Source organism: Mus caroli, chromosome 18 (genome assembly GCF_900094665.2).
Source record: "Mus caroli chromosome 18, CAROLI_EIJ_v1.1, whole genome shotgun sequence".
NCBI lineage: Eukaryota > Metazoa > Chordata > Mammalia > Rodentia > Muridae > Mus > Mus caroli.
In genome coordinates this window covers 1,950,185-1,972,828 of record NC_034587.1, presented here as the reverse complement: position 1 = coordinate 1,972,828, position 22,644 = coordinate 1,950,185, and the positions used below count along the sequence as shown (strand labels likewise).

General features: G+C 40.0%; 1 protein-coding gene across 5 annotated transcripts in view; it reads left to right on the top strand.

Moving 5' to 3' along the window:
• Window positions 1-22,644, top strand: part of Znf438 (zinc finger protein 438) — a 116,321-nt gene that overhangs the window by 23,303 nt on the left and 70,374 nt on the right. For all 5 annotated transcript variants that reach the window (XM_021151117.2, XM_021151116.2, XM_021151113.2 and 2 more), the window contains exon 2: window positions 20,266-20,343. In XM_021151117.2, coding sequence (XP_021006776.1) covers window positions 20,342-20,343 — 2 coding nt within the window. In that variant the 5' untranslated portion in view covers window positions 20,266-20,341. The remainder of the gene's footprint in view (window positions 1-20,265; window positions 20,344-22,644) is intronic.

The following is a 22,644-nucleotide window of genomic DNA, read 5'->3' as shown; positions in this document are numbered from 1 at the left end:
CCCACACCCACAGTGACACACCCATTCCAACCAGGTCACACCTATTCCAACAAGGCCACACCTCCAGATGGTGCCACTCCCTGGTCCAAGGATATACAAACCATCACATTCCACTCCTTTATCCCCATAGACTTATTCAAAAACATGAGTCTATGGGGGTCATACTTAAACCGAGCATAATGCAAAATGCATTTATTCCAACTTTCAAAGTCCTCATAGTCTATAGCAGTCTCAACAATGTTAAAAGTCCAAAGTTCAAGGTCTATTCTGAGATTCATCCAACTAATTAACTGTAATCCCCAAAGCAAGGCAGGAAACCAGCTGGGCAAACTCCAAACTCTGCATCTCCGTGGCTGATGTCAAAGCAGTCTTCAGATCTCCACTCCTTTTTCATCTTTGTTGACTGCTACAAACTGCTTTTCCTGGGCTGGTTCCACTCCCTGTTAGCAGCTTTCCTCAGCATGTATCCCATGGCTCTGGCATCTTTAACATCTTGAGTCTCCAAGGAAATTTCAATGTTACAGCTTCTTCTTTCAGTGTCTGGGCTTCCACTTGATCTTTTGGACTCCTCCTAAGGGCTGGCATCACTTCTCCAGCTCTGCCCTCTGTAGCACTCTAAGCTCAGGTTGATCCACTCCATTATGGCTGCTGTTCTTGGTGATCATCCCATGGTACTGACATCTCCAATACACTGGGGTATTCCACTCCAACTAGGCTTCACCAATAGCCTCTCATAGGCCCTCTTCATGGTGCCATGCCTCAAATCCTTTGCATGACCCCTTCAGTCCTGGGGCATCAACTATAGCTGAGGTTATACTTTCTCCAGTGGCCTTCCATGACCTCTCACAGTGTCAAGCCTCAGCTGTTCTTCATGACCCCTTCATGTCTTCAAAACCAGTACCACCTAGGTGATTTTTACACATTACCAAGTCCAGCTGCAGCACAAGGTACAACCTTGGCTATGTCTGGAACACAAGTTCTTTGTGCTCCCAGAAAACACTTCCCAGATTTCACCTCAGTGATGCTGGTCTCTTCATAATCACTGCTAATTTCTTAGCTCCAGCTAACCAGCATCAATTGTCCCAATAGTTCCTTCCATTCTTAATTCTAGAGCCAGAGCCACATGGCTGAAGCTGCCGAGTTCTGCTGCTTGCAGGAATTAGAACATGACTCGCTTGTACTACTATATTGTCACTGGCTTTCTGTTTCCAAATCCTTCACTACCTAAGATTGGCTATCGTGGGTCTTGCTCTGTAGATTGACCTTGAATGCAGAGATCAGCATGCTTGTCTCCTGGGATTAAAGGTGTGTACCACCATGTCTGGATCTAAATTTAGCTGGGTAGGATCTTGCCCCAAGGTCCCACTCCCTTAATCTGTTATCTCCCAGAACACAGGATTTTCCTCTATTTCACTTCCTGGTACCCCTTTAATACTCGAGCCATATATTTTATATTTTTTCTTTCTAAGCTTGCTAGGCTTGTTCAGACTTCTCTTCATAAGACTTAACCAGAGAACAAAGTCTCTGGTGGGCTTTCTTGAAACTTCCTTTGTCAATGCAATTAATCTGAGTCTCTTCACCTTATTCTTAGGCAGACTTTTCAGACAAGGGCACAAAGTAGCCACATTCTTCACCAAAATACCACAAAAACAGTCTTTATGCCACACTCAGAAATTCTTCTCCTTTGAAATCTCTTGGGCCAGGTCAACACAGTTCAAATTACTCCCAACAACAAAGTCTTCCATATTCCTACTAGGATGANCCATTAAGCCCCATTTAAAGCATTCCACAAAAAGCATTCCACTGCTTTCCAAATCCAAATTCCCCAAATCCACATTCTTTCAAATAGAAGCATGGTCAGGCCTATCACAGCAATACCCCACTCTTGGTACCAACTTCTGTCTTAGGGTTTTACTGCTGTGAACAGACACCATGACCAAGGCAAGTCTTATAAAAAGAACATTTAATTGGGGCTAGCTTACAGTTTCAGAGTTTCAGTCCATTATCATCAAGGTGGTGCATGGCAGCATTTAGGTAGGCATAGTGCAGGCACAGCTGAGAATTCTACATCTTCATCCAAAGGCTGCTACTGGAAGACTGACTTCCAGGCAACTAGGGTGTGGATCTTATGCCCACACCCACAGTGACACACCCATTCCAACCAGGTCACACCTATTCCAACAAGGCCACACCTCCAGATGGTGCCACTTCCTGGTCCAAGGATATACAAACCATCACATCCCACATGCTCATGAATTGACAGGATTAATACAGTAAAAATGGTCATGTTGCTGAAAGCAATCTACAGATTCGATGCAATTCCCATCAAAATTCCAACTCAATTCTTAACAGAGTTTGAAAGGGTAATTTGCAAATTCATTTGGAATAACAAAAACCCTAGGATAGCAAAACTATTCTCAACAATAGAAGAATCTCTGATGGAATCACCATGCCTAACCTCAAGCTGTACTACAGAGCAGTTATGATAAAAACTGCGTGGTACTGGTATAGTGACAGACAGGTAGATCAATGGGATAGAATTTAAGACCCAGAAATGAACCCATTCACCTATGGTCACTTGGTCTTTGACAAAGGAGCTAAAACCATCCAGTGGAAAAAAGACAGCATTTTCAACAAATGGTGCTGACTCAACTGGCGATTATCATGTAGAAGAATGTGAATTGATCCATTCTTATCTCCTTGTACAAAGCTCAAGTGTAAGTGGATGAAAGAACTCCACATAAAACCAGAGACACTGAAACTTATAGAGGAGAAAGTGGGGAAGAGCCTCAAAGATATGGGCACAGGGGAAAATTTCCTGAACAGAACACCAATGGCTTGTGCTGTAAGATCGAGAATTGACAAATGGGACCTCCTAAAATTGCAAAGAAAAGACATTGTCAATAAGACAAAAAGGCCACCAATGGATTGGGAAAGGATCTTTACCAATCCTAAATCTGATAGGGGACTAAAATCCAATATATACAAAGAACTCAAGAAGCTGGACTCCAGAAAATCAAATAACCCCAGTAAAAATGGGGTACAGAGCTAAACAAAGAATTCTCAACTAAGGAATATCGAATGGCTGAGAATCACCTGAAAAAAAATGTTCAACATCCTTAATCATCAGGGAAATGCAAATCAAAACAACCCGAGATTCCACCTCACACCTGTCAGAATGGCTAAGATCAAAAATTTAGGTGACAGCAGATGCTGGTGAGGATATGGAGAAAGAGGAACACTCCTCTGTTGCTGTTGGGATTGCAAGCTGGTGCAACCACTCAGGAAATCAGTCTGGCAGTTCCTCAGTATTTTCTTGATCTGTTCCTTTCAAAAGATCACTGTTTTCCTTTTTGTTGTCTACCTTCATACCACTTCTTTCAACATCAGACTAGGGAAGTAAGTAGAAAGATAATTAAAATTAAAATTTTGTATTTGCTATCTCTATAGCAAGGAAGAAGGTCAGTATGTGTTTGGGTTTGTTGGAGTGATAGGTGTGGACTGTATGAGAAGCAGAACCAGTTACTAGGTAAGCCTGTGGTCTTGTTCTCTGGGGTGTTCCTGCCAGTGACTCTAGGAGACAGTACTATGCGCAGCATTGGGACTTTGACTGATGTTTGCTCAGTGGAACTGACCTTACTGCTTTGAATATTTGATGTTCTCTGATCTCAGTCCTGTAACTTCAGCAAGTGAACAACTTTGCTTTCTCTGTGTGTCACAGGTTTAAACATGCTTTCTTAGATTTTTCAGAACAGTTGGGAAATCATTTAGGGGAGGAAGGGCTCTTGTCTTGGAGTGGGTGGGAAAAGATGAAGTATGTTAGCAGTTACTAATGGTAACATCATTAAATTATTTCCACATATGAGGCGTATATTAATCATCTTTTGTAGCATATAATTGTGTGACTGGACCACCAAAATGTAAGAAGGAACAGTCTCACCAGAATGCCTGGTCAGGGCAAGGCTGGTAGCAAGAAACTCAGTTTGGTGTGGCATTTGTAAAGCCATGGCCATGGAGGAGATCGACCTGGCTTTGTTCACTTTTCTCCTGAGACCCTTGCAAATCATTCTTTTTTTTTTCCCTGGGACTCCAATTAGATCTAGTAAGTGAAAAAGTTGCCTAAGATTCTATGAAGTCAGGAGGAAGAACTCATTTCTTCTTTTAAATAAGGACAATTACAAGAAGGAACATGTGAGTCTTCTAGTTATGCTCTAACATAATACTAGCTAAGCAAGCCTCCTGCAGCTGATCTTCCCCATCATAACACCTGCGAATGGTCTAATAAGAGAATGACTCATAGGAGTGTTAACAGGTCATCCTTCCATGAACAGATGAGAAAGGATGCTTGTTTTTTCCACTGGGATGTATATTAGGATGGAGGACACTGGGACAGTTTTCTTTTCTGGTAAGCTCCTTAGTGCTGGTAAGGACTGTACACCTGAGAGCATTTCACAGAAGCAGTGAAAGGGTCCTCTCTGCACTGATTTCTTCAGAATTTAACTGATTGTGGTCAGGAATAGGCTTGGCAGAGCTTTCAAGTGATAAAAAATATCACAGTAGTTAAGGAGCTGACACATTGCTGGGCGAATGAAAGCCCCACAGTCACAGGATGATTCTTTTCTTCAAAGAAAGTCTTTGCTCTGGCTATATCATGAAGGAAGAGCTATCACGAAAGCCTGTCCAGGGCAGCACAGAAAAAAAAGGCTATACAGATTTGGTCATCACATTGAGAACAAAAATAGCTGGAATCATTTTATTTTCTTGTCTTTCAGGAGCATTTGTGGGAAGTTTTCAGGAGCTGTCTTGTCTTAATAAACAAAGTATGCCAGGAATAAATGCAAAAAAAAGTCAAGTAAAATATGAACTTAGATTAATAGGTACATATGGTTTGCTTTTAAGGTCTATTTGCATTTGAGGGACTATGCTAAGAGTGTCTTTGAGTGAGTCCGAGTCCGGCAGGTAAATGTCTGGTATGTGTCATTTAGGTTTGTGTAGCATTTACTCTGGGTTAGGCACTATGGAATCTGGTGGGACTACAGGGTGCTCTCCAGGCAGAGGTGAGTTGATAGGTAGAACAGGATGAGTAAACAGAATGAATGATGCAGATAGCTTTGCTGTGTTCTTAGAACCCAAGCCTCAAGCACCTATATCCTCTGATTCTGCAAGACATTAGGACTCAGCCTGATAGAATGGAAGAAGTCAACTGCTGGAGGAACCAGAGTTTGATGATTTTTTTGAGGGAGCTACTTGATATTCATCAGGTTCATAGTTTAGCATCTGGGAGAAGAGATTGTTGACACTTGTGCTGTCCACTTTCAAGAAATAAAACTGAAGGCAAAGATGATGTTCATGATGATTGAGGTGCCATGTGCTGCCTACAAATTATATCCAGAATTTATTATTTGAAATAAAGGATGATACCTTATGAGCAACTTCATTTTTCACTAATCCACAAAAAGGCTCTTCTTGCATTTTAAACACACCTAAAAAGATTAGCGAATCTAACTTCTCATGTCCACATTCTTCTTGTGTGTGTGTGTGTGTGTGAATTTCCTTTCTAGCCCAATGTCTTCCTGTCCAAGGCAAAGGCTGGTTTTTCTAGCCATTTTCTGGTGAAATGTTAGTATCTTTTTTGTATTAGAAGGCTTTAATTTATACATTGGATATGTAAATTGATTGGTTTAGGGCTAGGCCTATCTGGCAGAGCATGTGGCTTATGTCCATGTCTGAGTCCTAGGAGGCCCACTACTGGCTGCTCTTAGGGAGTATGCTTTGGTGACCTGTTTTGTCCCTACTTTATGAGCCCAAATCTAGATCATCTGAAGGAAAAGGGAATGGGATGAAAAAGTCAGTTATAGCCTGGAACTAGGAGAGTTAGAATTTTAAAAATCCTCTTCAATACCAATATGATCCAGCCAAGCTGAGAGGTTAGCAAGAGCCTAGAAGAGGGTTTTCATTATAGCAATTTTCAAGACATTGAAATTGTTAGGATGGTTTTAAGCAGATATCCTTTAGCCTTTTTATGAAGAATCAAAGATTTGACTTTCTGTGTATGGCTTATTAAATGTAAACATGTACACAACTTAAAGGGAAAAAGGAATCTTTTTATATAGATGTTGATTCATGTTTTCCTGGGCTTTGAAACCGTCCCTCTTCCTTGATCAGATGTGTTCAGTGGATTTTAAACATCATAAAATTGTGGGGATGGGCCTTTTGTTATAATTGGATATTGTTAATACAGCATTCATGAGGCCATTAAAAAGATTTCTGAGAGCATTGTGTGCAACTGTGAATGGCACTACTCAAAAAGACAGTGGCATTTTAGAAACTGAGGTCCATCAACTATAAATATACTTTTTAAATTGTAAAACTGAGACTAATAATGAAATCAACAGGTTATAAGATACTTCTTTTAGCAAGATATGTTTTTTAAAGCATTCTAGATGAGACCAAAGTTTTCTTTGACCTTGACCCTTCCATCTTCTCAGAGATCACTTTGCCATTTATTCTTCCAAATCATATAAATATTTGTATGCATGCATGCATGCATGCGCATGCACATGCACACACACACACACACACACACACATCCATGGAACAGCAATTTTGCTTTTCCATAAATGGTTATAGGAGCCCAGACTACATCAATTGATGCTTTATTTTAATATGACCATTTGTTCTGTTTTGATTTTCCTACTCTTGATATCACTAGTAGCATTTGACATCTATTATGAGGTCCCTATGTACTAGGGCAGTAAATTTAGCATTTTTCATAGTCTGCATAAAAACCTTGAGATGTGGTAAAATTCCACTTTCAACTTCCATTACCTTGCCATAGTAATGCCTGAAGCTTTGCACCTTAAGACTAAACATTTAGGTTTGTTGTTGTTTGAAAGAACATCTTTTAGAAGTTGTTAAGAAGAGAGCTTCTTGTTCCTTGTGTACTATGGCCTTTGTCAGGCCCATGGAATCCAGTGTATGATGGACTAGAGAGGCTGGAATAGGAAGGCTGGGATTCAGTAATGAGGAGGCAGCATGCCTTGTTCTATCTAGGGAAGAGTACAACCCTGGACATTTCCTCAGTTGAGAAGCCTGTGCCTGTGATTATATCCTTAGTTTGGAAGCAGTTGTAGGGAGTATAAGGCCAATGTGAAGGAAGTTTGCTTCTGAAAGGTACCTTTTGTTGTGGGCCTTAGTTGCATTGGTTTGAGGAGGGTCTTCGATGGGAACTCTGAATGGTTAAAGGAACTGTTGGGAGGGAGTGATGTTTGATTGGCAAAGGAGGAAAGTGCTTCTGTGTAACTGGTTTGGGATAGTTTGGTTGAGGATAGTTCAACATTCCATGAAAAGAACTTTTAGTGATTGGGCTAGTTGTCAGAAATGTCGAACTTCCCTCTGCTGTTTAACCAACAACAGACTTTGAGAAAGCCTTGTTAAACTGTGTTAACCATGTGATAGCAATATTCATTTCATGAGTGACCATGAGATTACACGAATCATTACTAAAATCTGTGCAACAGAGCCAGTAGCTGGTGGCATTCTTGTCCACCCATTTACCAACTTGTCAAGGCCTTCTGAAGTGCCTCAGTCCCATGAGAGGACTGGACCTGCTTGTTTTCATGCTTTGCTACTCAGGAAACTTACTGTATGGTTCTGTTATCTTCATAGTGGAAAAAGAAGCATAGTTGTTTCTTTTAACAAATTCCAGATATCAGTTACATATCAGAGTTTCTCCTGGCTGATGGTTAGGACCATCCACAGTAACACTCAACAGGAGGAGGAGAAAGTATCTAAGTCCCACTGAACAGCCTCTTGATGTTTACTCTTCAAGATAAAAACAAAAACAAGAAAACAGTACTGTTTATTGAAATGTGTCAGTAAATCTGTTGTGATAGAACACTGGAAAAGTCCAGTTGTCTTGGTTTGTTTTGTTTTGTTTTGTTTTTTTGTTATAATTATTAACTTGTTTTAAAATCTCTAGTAATAGTCAAGAATGGCAGGTGGATTTTGTGATAATAGATCAGCACATGCCCTAAAGTGGTGGTGAGTGCCAACATCTGGAGAACAGGCCTGTTCCCACTGCAGATGGAGCTTTCCTGGGTTGCATGTGTGCAGCTCAGGGTCCATATTCTAAGTAAGGATCAGCACCCTGGGAAAAGACGAGCCCCCTTGGCTTGGCTGTGCTCTTGACATTACATGTCTGAGAGCTGGTACTAAAGAAACTGGCGAAATGTAATTGAGGAAAATATGTAATAAAAATATTAAAAAACAAAAAAAAAAAAAAAAAGAAACTGGCAGTTATTTAAAACCCCCAAGAAGCCCATGGCTCACTTGCTACTTTGAATCTCATTGTGCCATTGTTTGGAAAAGTATGGATATAAGAAAAACCTTTGTGGGCCTTGCAGGAGGCACTTTGCTATGGAAAAACTCTTTTGATTTTACGCTTACTCTTCTGGCTAGTTGTTGTGACACTTCTTGGTGGTTTGCTTTGGCATGTCCTTATTCACTTTTAGGTTTGGTTTGCCTGCTTTTCATAGCATATCATCTATCCTAAAGTTAAACCAGTGATAAAAGTGCCATCTTCTTTCAGAGGGTCTGAGGAGTTCCATTTGGTATTTAAGGATATTAATTTGGAAATAGCCTTTTTTTTTCCTATTTTTTGTCCCTACTATCTGAAGAATGTGTGTTTGTGCATATTTTGCTCAATTGATATCATTTTGTTGCACCTGTTCCTGTAAACTGAGCACTTCCTCTTTGCCAAGAGCAGGTACACTGAAAAGAGATGCCAGTGAGCTATCTACAACCTGTTGGGCCATGACCTGCTGGGCCACATCTTCTTTATCAAATTATATAGAATGTTTAAACTTTTTTAGTTAAACTACTCTTTAAAACCGTTTATAATCAGCTGAACTGTCAAGCTGGCATAGAACATTGAAGAAACTTTTACATAAGAGTATAGAAAGGATGGAATAAAAATGTCTGATTTGCTAGCATATTATTTATTATGGAAAGAATGCTTTCCCCAAAGACTTACTGGGAGCAAGATGTTTAACTGTCAGCCAGGGAGGAAACCTATTTGTTGGTCAGCTTTCAGGTTCCATGTTACTCCACTTGTGAAGAGCCTGCCAACTCTCCGATCCTCCCTCCCCACCCACTCTTCTCATTTCTCTTGGATAAAGGCAGTGATACTGTACATATGTGGCAGTTAGGATTAAAGGCCAATGTCTGTTTTCTAGAACAGCATCATGTCAAGTCATTGTAGATTTATGCTCCGCTCTGATGTATATGGATAAAATGCCTTCTCTTTCCTGTGTGCTCTGCTCCTGGCTTGTGTATGTTCAGGCAGTAGGACTCCATTTATCACAGGCGGTAGGAAGAGGCTCAAAGATATGAAAGGGTTACTGTTCACATTTCCTGTGCAGCTCCCTCTGATCTTCCTAAGCTGTAATTCCTTCACAATGTTAAACGTTCCCAGGCTCCTTTAACCTTCTGGCCTGCTTGCACTGGCCAAGTTTGTCCCAGGTGATTGTGTAGGCGAACAACCTCCTGTTTGAAGAGTAGCAAATGCTTTCTCTGTGAGACAGGCCATGCTCTCTGCTTTACAGTCCCAGAAGGAATCCTGTGATTTAAACAACAGAATAGTAACATACTCACTTTTCTTCTTTTATTGGATATTTTCTTTATTTACATTTCAAATGTTACCCCCTTTGCAGGTCTCCTCTCCAGAAACCCCCTTCCCATCGCCCCTTTCCCGGCCTCTATAAGGTTGCTCCTCCACCGACCTACCCACTCCTGCCTTCCCGCCCTGGCATTTCCCTACACTGGAGCATTGAACCCCTTAGGCCCAAGGGCCACTCCTCCAAAAATGCTACTTATGCCGCCAGAGCTGTGGGTCTCTGCATGTGTACCCTTTGGTTGGTGGTCCAGTCCCCAGGAGCTCTGGGTGTTCTGGCCAGTTGACACTGTTGCCCCCTGCCCCATGGGGCTGCAAACCCCCTCAGCTCCTTCAGTCCTTTCTCCAACTCCTCCATTAGGGACCCCTTGCTCAGTCCAGTAGTTGGCTGCAAGCATCTGAGCATCTGCCTCTGTATTTGTCAGGCTTTGGCAGAGCCTGAGACAGCCATATCAGGCTTCCATCAGCAAGCACTTCCCAGCATCCACAAAAGCATCCTGCTTTGGTGACTGTATATGGGATGGATCCCCACGTGGGACAGTCTCTGGATGGCCTTTCCTTCAGTCTCTGCTCCGTACTTTGTCTCCATATTTCCTCCCTTGAGTATGTTGTTCTCCCATCTAAGAAAGACTGAAGCATCCATACTTTGGTCTTCTTTTTGAGCTTTATGTGGTCTGTGAATTGTATCTTGGATATCTTGAACTGCAGTTTACACTTCTACCACTGACAAATCAACTGTTGGGTATTCTGAGCTAACATCTACTTATCAGTGAGTGTATACCATGTGTGTTCTTTTGTGATTGGGTTACCTCACTCAGGATGATATTTTCAAGTTCCATCCATTGACTGCAAGTTTCATGAAGTTATTGTTTTCAATAGCTGAGTAGTATTCCATTGTGTAAATGTACAATTTCTGTATCCATTCCTCTGTTGAGGGACCCCTAGCTATTATAAATAAGGCTGCTATGAACAGAGCGGAGCATGTGTTCTTATTACATGTTGGAGCATCTTCTGGGTATATGCTCAGGAGTGGTATAGCTGGGTCCTCAGGTAGTACTATGTCCAATTTTCTGAGGAGCTGCCAGACTGATTTCCAGAGTGGTTGTACAAGCTTGCAATCCAAGCAACAATGGAGGTGTTCCTCTTTCTCCACATCCTCACCAGCATCTGCTGTCACCTGAGTTTTTGATCTTAGCCATTCTGATTGGTGTGAGGTAGAATCTCAGGATTGTTTTGATTTGTATTTCCCTCATGACTAAGGATGTTGAACATTCCTTTAGGTGCTTCCCGGACATTCCAGTGTCCTCAGTTGAAAATTTTGTTTAGCTCTGTACCCCATTTTTAATAGGGTTATTTGGCTCTGGAGTCTGACTTGTTGAGTTCTCTGTATGTATTGGATGTTAGCCCTCTGTCAGATGTAGGAGTGGTGAAGGTAAAACTAGTACCTGACAACTGTGTTTGTTGTCAAATTAACTCTGGACGGATTTTGTTCTGCTGATCCTGATCTAATGATGTTGTGTTTTAGATTTCAGATTCTTCTTCTTAAAACCACTCTAGAAAAATGGGTTTCAATTCTGAGGGAGCACATTTGGACTTCCCATCATACTTTTAGCCAGTTATTCACTCAGTCATCTGAAGTTATATCAGATTCAAAGTGGCAACTCTTCTAATTTTTTTGACAGTTCAGAATACTATGTACTTCCTATTTTTTTTCTCTAGTTTAAAAGTATATTGCAGCCTATTTTGAAATCTTATTTTAAAATACATGTGTTATTATGGTCAACATGTTTTCTATCTTTGCCTTTCTATCTTTTACTTTAGAAGAATTGTAATGCCATGAAGTCTAAATGTGTCCACAAGACAGCAAGCACCTGTGACCATTCTGTGACTAGGACATAGCTTTCTTGTCTTACTGGCTCTCACTGCTTATAGCAGGTCTTCATTCTCTTTCAGCATTCTGGAAACTGAGGAATTGAGGACAGAAGTTAAGGCAAAGGAGTTTGTAGGATGATGCCAGTTTGTTGTTACCCTGGCAAAGCCAGCTACGTACAATGTGATGAACTGTTTGTAATGTCCCTTACTCACAGTGGTGCAGTTTTATGTGGAGGAGGCTAGCTGAGTTTTTAGATTTACTGTGTTTGCATCTTCAGTGAATCAATAAGGATGCTTAGTGTTTCTCATTTGTCTTTAGTTCTTTGGTGTAATATGATGCCTCTTACATAATGAATATGAGTAAAAACTTCTTTTGAATGGCACTATAAATTGCCATTTGTAGATTCTTGATCCATAAGTGTATGCTTATGTATGTTTCTTAATCTGTTGCCCTCACCATTTCTGTTAGCATCAACTGGTAGATACTAGTCAGAATCCTTTTTCCATGAAACAGTTAATTCCATCCCAACATTCTGTATCCCAAATTGTTAGGTGGTCTGTATCTTACTTGCCTAGTCGAGATATTGCTCTGTCACAGAAAATAAGTTACTTCACATACAACCTGTAAACATTGCCCAGGCTATGAGAAAATTCACCATTTTCACAATAGAAAGCATAAATTCCTCCCAAGGACTAACTGTTTTTACGGAAAACATTGAATAGCAATACCAGTAAATCAGCAGGTATTGGCTGGATGCTAATGTGAGCATTGTGCCTCCCAATGTTGGTTCCAAAGGTTCCTTAGATCTTTCAGTAACTGATCCAGTCCAAAGGTAACCAACCTAAAGTAAATTAGGTCTGATTATGTGCAAAGTGAGAGGCTGAGGCTAGGGGAAGTCATTTGAGCTGAGATTAGAGAGTGGTGAAAGATTTGTAGAGGAAGTGGGAATAGGACATGAAACAAACAGTTGTGGTCTGGATTTAAAGAAGTGGGAGGTCATTTATATGCAGGGGGTAGTTACTCCCTGCTCCACTGTCCAGTGGAGACTTTTCTCCGCTCGGCTACATACTTTTTGTTCCCTTCCAATAGATTGCAGAGAAGCCTCTGTCCAGGACATACAACAGCTCCTTTAGCTACCCATAGGATTGGTTCAGTTCACTGTCTCCTTCCTAGTCAAACATTTCAGCAGAAAACTAGGAAGAAATATTGAAGAGTTAATATTTATGAGTACAGAAAGGCACATCTAACCTCACTAGTACGATCAACTGCATACAGCTGAGTGAAGTCTTGGTTTGAATTTGAAGAGGAAAAAAAGTATTTCCAAATTCACTATTTTTGCATATATGTGTAGCTGAAGTCATTAAATATAATTTCCAAGGAATTTTTTCACATCTGAAAGGTTCTTTCATGAAGCAATTATTATATTAATCTCACAAAATATTTAGTCCTATTTTTTGATTTTGTAAAACAAATTTAGGTTGTTGTTGTTTTTTTTTATTTTCTCTTGAAACCCTTGATGCCCAGTGTATTTAATTTTAGCATCAGACTTTGCAGATGGATGTTTTTGTTACTTGGCCACAGGAAAAGCAGCACAGAAACCACACTGGACTCTCACACTGAAGACATACTTGGACAATCTACAGCTTTGGTTTCTAGGTTGGCTGCAAGCAGTGAGGCTACATGGCCTTTGCTTACATCTGGATATCCCTATTGTTCAACTGCATGTGTTGCTCCCAGTGAGATGTGAACCACCCACACTGTTTTGTAAAAATCTGGAGTCTTTTCAAGATATTACTTGGTATTCCACAATTAAAGGGTTTGTTAGCTAATTTTAGGGAATTTGAGAGTAATCACAGTGTACATTTGTATTTGTTATAGCCCAGTATTTCCTGTATTTGAGCTTGGACACACCTACTCTACCCTTCTAATTTCTTTCCTTTCTTCTTTAAAAATTCGTATTAAAATCTCCTGTAGTGTTGGATTTGAAGTCTCTCACACACACTGTATATATGCACACACTGCACATGTATGCATATACACATAATGTCATTAAAGTCTGATGCCATATTGCTCTCAAGAATAAGCAGTTAACCAAGCATGTTAAAAGTTATCTCCAGGGGGACAGAGTGGCAGGTTGAGGTAGTAGAAGATAGGTTTTTTTTGTTTGGTTGGTTGGTTAGTTGGTGGGTTGGTGGGTTTTGTTCTTTTTAATATTAGTATGTCTGTTTCTATGTTTTTCCTTTAGTATAAACTCCTTTTGTAATCTTAGGAACAAAAAACAAGAAAAGTTTTACTTAAAACTTTCATAAATATTAGCCCACTCTGTCATCTGTAAAGTCACTTTGTTTACAAAATGCTAAGATTTATAAAGGACTGTTTTAGAAATCATTTTGTCATATGCAGTAAAGGAAATCTAATGAAGTTCCTATCTCATGCTATGGTACCATTGTATCCTCTACATGCAACTTTGTGGCTGCTGTCAATATGCTGTGCTCTTTGCTGCTTGGATGTTCATCAGAGGGTATGGGAGTTGTGTCTTACTGTGTCTGTCTTCCCACCTATTACGGTGGTTGGAATCCAGCAGGCACTCCTTCAGGGTGGACCACAGGAGAGATAAATCTACAGCTATTCCTAAGGGAATATCTTAATGCTGGTCACTGTCAGATCATTTGGGGATTTTTGTTTGTTTGGTCTTATATAACTTACTAAATTTGTACTTTGACAAAATTTATATATGCATATAGTATATTATGATTACTGTCATCCCCAGCTTCTCTAAATCCTCATAAGTCTTTCACCTCTCTCTTCAAGTACCTTTCTGCCATTCATATTGTTTTGTTTTGTGACTCACTGAGTTTAACTGGAATCAGTTGTGCTATAGGTTAGTATTAGGGTTCTTTAATTGAGCAGAAATTACAGAGTGTACACCACACACACACACACACACACACACACACACAGGATTTATTAAAATGGCTTACAGGCTCTGGTCTATCTAGCCCAACAATAGATATCTACCAATGGAAGGTCCAAAAATCCAGTAGTTGTTTAGTCCAGGAATCTGCATGTCTCAGCTGAGCTTCTGTATATCTGATAATTCCAAAGAAGTAGGCTCTAATCCCAGTGAAGGAATGGACCTACTAGCAAGAGCAAGCAGGCAAAGAGACCAAGCTTCCTTCTACCATATTCTTTATATAGGCTGCTAGCAGAAAGTATCACCCAGATTGAAGGTGGATGGGTCTTATCCATTTATCAGTGAGTGCATACCATATATGTTCTCATAGCCTCTTTTAAATTAATTGTTGTTACCTGCATATATATATATGCATATACATACATGCATATATACAAATATATTTCTAAATATAACCTGCTCAGTATGTTTTCAGGACTGACCACTTGGTGTTATATAACTAGAAATAATTTTAAAATATAGCTTAATAAGTTTTTATTTTGTATCTGTCCTAAGAAAATATTTTAAGTGACAATTATAAATACACATGATATGGTTTAGTAATTCTACATCTTTCTTCTAAATATCCCATTCATGGATGCTCTTTTCTTTCATTGCCTTCGTGAAATTTTCTTCTAAGATTACAAGTGACCATTGAGTTCATCTCAGACTGCTTTCTTCCATGATGAGGAGACAGGGCAGGGCACCTCATTCTTTTGCCTTTCTTTCCTTGTGGAATCTCATCCTCAGATAATAAACTATTTATAAGATGAACAAACACTAACTCAGAGCAGTGAGAGCAGTCACAGAGACCATTCTGAAGTTGACCTTTCAAGTGTCTGATTGTGGATGTCTGTTGATCTGAAGTTCTAGAACAGCTTCTTTAAGGTTATAGTTAATGGCTCAGGTTAGAAAGAAAGTCTATTACAGTCCAAATTACCTGTGTTTGTCACTGTGTAACAAAGTTGGTGGTAGTTCCATTTGTGTGTCTGGGGTATTGATGGGGTAACTAATCTAGTTCCAATTCTGAAAGACAGCTTTTTTTTTTTTTGATGTTTGTAGAACATAATTTTAATATTTTCAACTGTTAATAGTCAACAAACAGAATAATTATTTTAAGATATATATTTCATTGTTATGTCTCCATTTTCATTTCTGATTTTATTAATTTGGATACTGTCTCAGTGCCCTCTGGTTAGTTAGATTTATCTATCTTGTTGATTTTTCTCAAAGAACCAGCTACTGTTTTTTGATCCTTTGTATAGTTCTTTTTGTTTCTATTTGGTTGATTTCAGCCCTGAGTTTGATTATTTCGTGCTGTATACTCCCCTTCGGTGTATTTGCTTCATTTTGTTCTAAAGCTATGAGGTGTACTGTCAAGCTGCTAGTGCTTGACATGCTCTCTTCGGTTTCTTTTTGAAAGCACTTGGAGCTATGAGTTTTTCTCTTACAACTGCTTGCATTGTATCCCATAAGTTTTGGTATGATGTGTCTTCATTTTCATTAAATTCTAAAAAGCCTTTAATTTCTTTCTTTATTTCTTCCTTGACCAAGTATCATTGAGTAGAGTGTTGTTCAGCTTCCATGTGTATATGTGCTTTCTGTTTTTTTCTTGGTATTTAAGGCCAGCCTTAGTCCGTGGTGATCTGATAGAGTGCATGAGATTACTTCAGTTTTCTTGTATCTGCTGAGGCCTGTTTTGTGACCAATTATATGGTCAGTTTTGGAGAAGGTACCATAGGATGCAGAGAAGAAGGCATATAATCTTTTGCTTGATGATAAAGTGTTCTGTAAATATCTATTAGATCCATGTGGTTCATAACTTCTGTTAGTTTTACTGTCCCTCTGTTTAGTGTCAGTTTCCATGCTCAGCTGAGAGTGGGGCGCTGAAGTCACCCACTATTATTGTATGGGATATGATGTGTGCTTTGAGCTTTAGTAAAGATTCTGTTATGAATGTGGGTGCCCTTGCATTTGGAGACTAGATGTTCAAAATTGAGAGTTCATCTTGGTAGGTTTTTCCTTTGACCAATATGAAGTGTCCTTCCTTATCTTTTTTTATGACTCTTGGTTAATGTTGACTTTATTCGATATTAGAATGGCTACTCCAGCTTGTTTCTTGGGACCATTTTCTTGGAAAATTGTTTTCCAGTCTTTTACTCTGAGGTAGTGTCAGTCTTTGTCACTGAGATGCATTTCCTGTATGCAGCAATATTCTGGGTCCTGTTTACATATCCAGTATGTTAGTCTATATCTTTTGGAAAATTGAGTCTATTGATGTTAAGAGATACTAAGGAAAAGTGATTGTTGCTTCCTGTTATTTTTGTTGTTAGAGGTGGAATTATGTTTGTGTGACTATCTTAGGTTTCTTGAAAGATTATTTTCTTGCTTTTACTAGGGTGTACTTTCCCTCCTTGTATTGGTGTTTTCCATCAGTTATCCTTTGTAGGGATGGATATATGGAAAGATATTATGTAAATTTGGTTTTGTCATGGAATATCTTGGTTTCTCCATCTATGGTAATTGAGAGTTTTAGTGGGTATAATAGCCTGGGCTGGCATTTGTGTTCTGTTAGGATCTGTATATCATCTGCCCAGAATTTTCTGGCTTTCATAGTCTCTGGTGAGAAGTCTGGTGTAATTGTGATAGGTCTGCCTTTATATGTTACTTGACCTTTTTCCCTGATTGCATTTATACTAGCTGGTTTTGTGTCAACTTGACACAGCTGGAGTTATCACAGAGAAAGGAGCTTCAGTTGAGAAAAAGCCTTCATGAGATTCAGCTGTAAGGCATTTTCTCAATTAGGGATCAAGGGGGCGATGGCCCCTTGCTGTTGATACCATCTCTGGGCTGGTAGTCTTAGTTCTTTAAGAGAGCAGGCTGAGTAAGCCAGGGGAAGCAAGCCAGTAAGGAACATCCCTCCATGGCCTCTGCATCAGCTCTTGCTTCCTGATCTGCTTGAGTTCCAGTCCTGACTTCCTTTGGTGATGAACAGCAATATGGAAGTGTAAGGTGAATAAACCCTTTCCTCCCCAACTTGCATCTTGATCATGATGTTTGTGCAGGAATAGAAACCCTGACTAAGACAGCTTTTAATATTCTTTCTTTGCTTAGTGCATTTAGTGTTGATTTTTTTGTCATGGGAGGAATTTCTTTTCTGGTCCAGTCTATTTGGAGCTCTGTAGGCTTCTTGTATGTTTATGGTCATCTCTTTCTTTAGGGAAGTTTTCTTCTATAATTTTGTTGAAGATATTTACTGGCCATTCAAGTTGGGTATCTTCACTCTCTTCTATATACCTATTATCCTTAGGTTTTGTCTTCTCATTGTGTCCTGGATTTCCTGGATGTTTTCGGTTAGGAGATTTTTTCGTTTTGAATTTTCTTTGACTGTTGTGTCAATGCTTTCTATGTAATTTTCTGCACCTGAGATTCTCTCTTCTAGCTCTTGTATTCTGTTGGTGATGCTTGCATCTATGACTCCTGATCTCTTTCCTAGGTTTTCTAACTCCAGGATTATCTCCCTTTATAGTAGCCTGTGATTTCTTTGTTTCTAGTTCAATTTTTAGATCTTGGATGGTTTTTGTTCATTTCCTTTGCCTGTTGTTTGTGTTTTCCTGTAATTCTTTCAGGGATTTTTGTGTTTCCTTTTGAAGGGTTTCTAGCTGTTTACCTATGTTCTCCTGTATTTCTTTTTTTTTTTTAAAGGTTTATTTATTATTATAAATAAGTACACTGTAGCTGTCTTCAAACACACCAGAAGAGGGAGTAAGATCTCATTATGGGTGGTTGTGAGCCACCATGTGGTTGCTGGGATTTGAACTCATGACCTTTGGAAGAGCAGTCAGTGCTCTTACCCGCTGAGCCATCTCACCAGCCCTCTCCTGTATTTCTTAAAGAGAGTTATTTATATCCTTCTTAAAGTCCTCTATCACCGTCATGAGAAGTGATTTTAGATCCAAATCTTGCTTTTCCAGTGTGATGGGGTACAGGACTTGCTAGGACTGGGTTCTGATGATGCCAAGTAACCTTGGTTTCTGTTGCTTATGCTCTTATGCTTGCCTCCCATCATCTGATTATGTCTAGTGTTACCTGCTCTCACTATATCTGATTGGCACCTGACCTGGTTGTGGCAGAACTCCTCAGATTCAGCTGTCTCTGTGATTCTGGGATCCTGAGATCCTGGGCATGTCAGAGCTCCTGGGAGTCAGGCTGCCTCTGGGACCCCTGAGATCCTGGTGTGACCAAGCTCCTGTGATCCTGTGGTTCTGGGTGTGTTAGAATGTCTGGGGTTGGAGCTTCTTCTGGGTGTTGTGGGACTGGCTGTGGACTTAGCGCCCAAGGTCTGTTCAGGCCACCAGTGCAGACAGAAAGGAAACTGTGAAGGACATCTTTAGTGTGAGCGCCCGTCTCACCAGCAAGAACGACGCCACAATAGGATCCTTCTGCACACGTTTATTGGGAGAGCATTGATTGCATAGGCGAAAGACCCTGAGCCCAGAAATGGTGCTGCTTATATAGGCCTAGGAGTGACGTGTCCATACCTGATTGGTTATGCTACCAGTACCTCATTAATATGCGTCGGGCCAGGCAGTGACTTGGCAAAAACCTCTTATGCACATTGGTTGTTTACCCTTAATCATGGGCCAGTGGTAGCCAGCGCCACTCTGCAAGGGCACATGTGGCTTCCCACACTTTAGTAAAGTGTTTTTTTTTTTTTTTAATGGTTTACTTCTATTGCAATTGTGCCAATTTCTTCTCATCTTGACTATTGCAGTATCAGAAGAGATTCCCTGCCTATGGACTCCTCTCAAAGCATCTCATGTGTATTCCATTATTTAAATAATCAAATTCATTTAGATAGTGCATATTTACATATGCATGTAAATGTAGGGTTTTTATGTGAGTGCCTGTGTGCATATGTGTTGAGGCAAGGGGAAGACATCACGTGTTCTGTTATCACTTTCCACCTTGTTCCTTTGAGACAGGCTCTTTTATTGAATCTGTAGCAGCCAATAAGTCCAGGTTATAGGAACACATATATGCACTTGTCCAGCTTCTTACATGAGTACTGGGATGCAAACATGCATATGTAGTACATTTTCTTACCTTCTGAGCAATTTTCTCTAGTCCAATACCCATGCTTTTAAAATATAAACTTAAATGATTCCTGCTGAAAACTTTTGTGGCTTACTTTAGGTATAAATTGAAGCCTCATGAGCTGAATCTAGTATCTCATTCCTTAAAAAACAATTTAGTATTTAAATTTTTAATATGATCTCAGACCAAAATTCTCTGTTAATATCCTATCAGCCTCCCAGTGTCCATCTCTATCATTTTCCCAGGGTGAAGAGCCTTCCCACACTTTTTCATAGTAATTAACTCTAAAGTCCCAGAAAGTCTTGTATTATTTGTAACATTTAATGGACCTACCTCAGTGGGATTTTTTTCTTGCTTGTCTCATTTGAAGGGTTATGAGTTTCTTGAAAACAGGAACTAATAGTCAGTGTGGTATTCCCATGTTAACCAGGATAGTGACTAGAGTTCAGATCTTGTGTACCTTTGAAATACTTTTTAAAACCAAGTGAAGTGAAATAAATGAAAGAGAATATTTTATTTTAGGTTCTTTGGATGCCTAGTATAAAGGATGGCAGTTTTATAGTACTTCATATAATTTTTATTACTTTTCAGGTGCAATCATCTAATTAGTTTCTGTAAGCTACCTATCAATTCTTTGCGTTTTAACACTTCTATTACATTTGCTTTCAGATAAAGATGGATGCCATGCATTATCCAGTATGGAAGTTTCAGAAGTTAGAAGACATTTGCTAAATCAAGTTACTTCATGTAAGTCTTAGCCCCAGCTCAAGACTGAGTTAAAAGCAAAATTAAAGGTGACTGACACCTATGCCATTTTGTGACTCTCACATTTCTCAAAGTACCTTGTTCTCTTATATATGAATTCTTTCTTGGGAAATGGTACATCAATAACTTCTTAAATCCATCAGGCTATTTTTTTTAAATTACATGATACTTGTGTGCTTCTGATTTTTGTGTTGGTTTCTGCTAAACCAGACTTGCTGCTTCCTCTATCTTAAGTCTCATATTATCAATTTTCTGTTGTAGTAAAACATCATAATGAAGACAACTTATACAAGAAAGTGTTTACTTTGGCTTATGGTTCCAGAGGGTTAGAGTCCATGACAGCAAGGTAGAAGCAATAGGCAAGCATGCAGGCTGGAGCAGAGTCTTAGTTAGGGTTTCACTGCTGTGAGCAGACACCATGACCAAGGCAAGTCTTATAAAAACAACATTTAATTGGGGCTGGCTTACAGTTTCAGAGGTTCAGTCCATTATCATCAAGGTGGGAGCATGACAGTATCCAGGCAGGCATGGTACAGGCAGAGCTGAGAGTTCTACATATTCATCCAAAGGCTGCTAGTGGAAGACTGACTTCCAGGCAACTAGGGTGAGGATCTTATGCCCACACCCACAGTGACACACCTACTTCAACCAGGTCACACCTATTCCAACAAAGACCCACCTCTAAATGGTGTCCCCCATAGACTTGTTCAAACACATGAGTCTATGGAGGACCATACTTAAACATAGCATAATGCAAAATGCATTTAGTCGAACTTTTAAAGTCCTCATAGTCTATAGCAGTCTCAACAATGTTAAAAATCCAAAGTCCAAGGTCTCTTCTGAGATTCATCCAACTAATTAACTGTAATCCCCAAAGAAAGACAGGAAACCAGCTGGGCAAACTCCAGACTCTGTATCTCCATGGCTGATGTCAAAGCGGTCTTCAGATTTTCACTCCTTTTTCATCTTTGTTAACTGCAACAAACTGTTTTCTCCTGGGCTGGTTCCACTCCCTGTTAGCAGTTTTCCTCAGCATATATTCCATGGCTCTGGCAAAGGTCTCCAAGGCAATTTCAATGTTACAGCTTCTTGTTTCAGTGTCTGGGCTTCCACTTGATCTTTTGGACTCCTCGTAATGACTGGCATCACTTCTCCAGCTCTGCCCTCTGTAGCACTCTAAGCTCAGGTTGATCCACTCCACTATGGCTGCTGTTCTTGTTGATCATCCCATGGTACTGACATCTCCAATACACTGGGGTGTTCCACTCCAACTAGGCTTCACCAATAGCCTCTCATAGGCTCTCTTTGTGATGCCAGGCCTCAAATCCTTTGCATGACCCCTTCAGTCCTGGGCCATCAACTACAGCTGAGGCTATACCTTCTCCAGTGGCCTTCCATGACCTCTCACAGTGCCAAGCCTCAGCTGTTCTTCATGACACCTTCATGCTGTCAAAACCAGTAGCACCTGGGTGATTTTTACACATTACCAAGTCCAGCCGCAGCACGAGGTACAACCTTGACTATCTCTGGAACACAGCTTCTTTGTGCTCGCAGAAAACACTTCCCAGAAGATTTCCCCTCAGTGACGCTGGTCTCTTCTTAATCACCACTAATTTCTTAGCTCCAGCTAACCAGCATTGATTGTCCAAGTAGTCCCTTCTATTATTATTCACTCTAAAGCCAGAGCCACATGGCTGAAACTGCAGAGTTCTGTTGCTTGCAGGAGCTGGACATGGCCCCCTTGTTCTATTACATTATCACCAGGTTTCTGTTTTCCAACTCCTTCACTACCTAAGATTGGCTGTTCTGGATCTTGCTCTGTAAGATTGACCTTGAATGCAGAGATCAGCATGCTTGTCTCCTGGGATTAAAGGTGTGTACCACCATGCCTGGATCTAAATTTAGCTGGGTAGGATGTTGCCCCAAGGTCCCACTCCCTTAATCTGTTATCTCCTAGAACATAGGATTTTGCTCCATTTCACTTCCTGGTACCACTTTATACTCAAACCATATATTTTATTTTTCCGTTCTAAGCTTGCTATGTTTGTTCAAACTTCTCTTCATAAGACTTAACCAGAGAACAAAGTCTCTGGTGGGCTTTTTTGAAGCTTCCTTTGTCAATGCAATTAATCCAAGTCTCTTCACCTTATTCTTAGGCAGACTTTTCAGACAAGGGCACAAAGTAGTCACATTCTTCACCAAAGTACCACAAAACCAGTCTTTATGCCACATTCTGAAATTCTTCTCCTTTGAAATCTCTTGGGCCAGGTCAACACAGTTCAA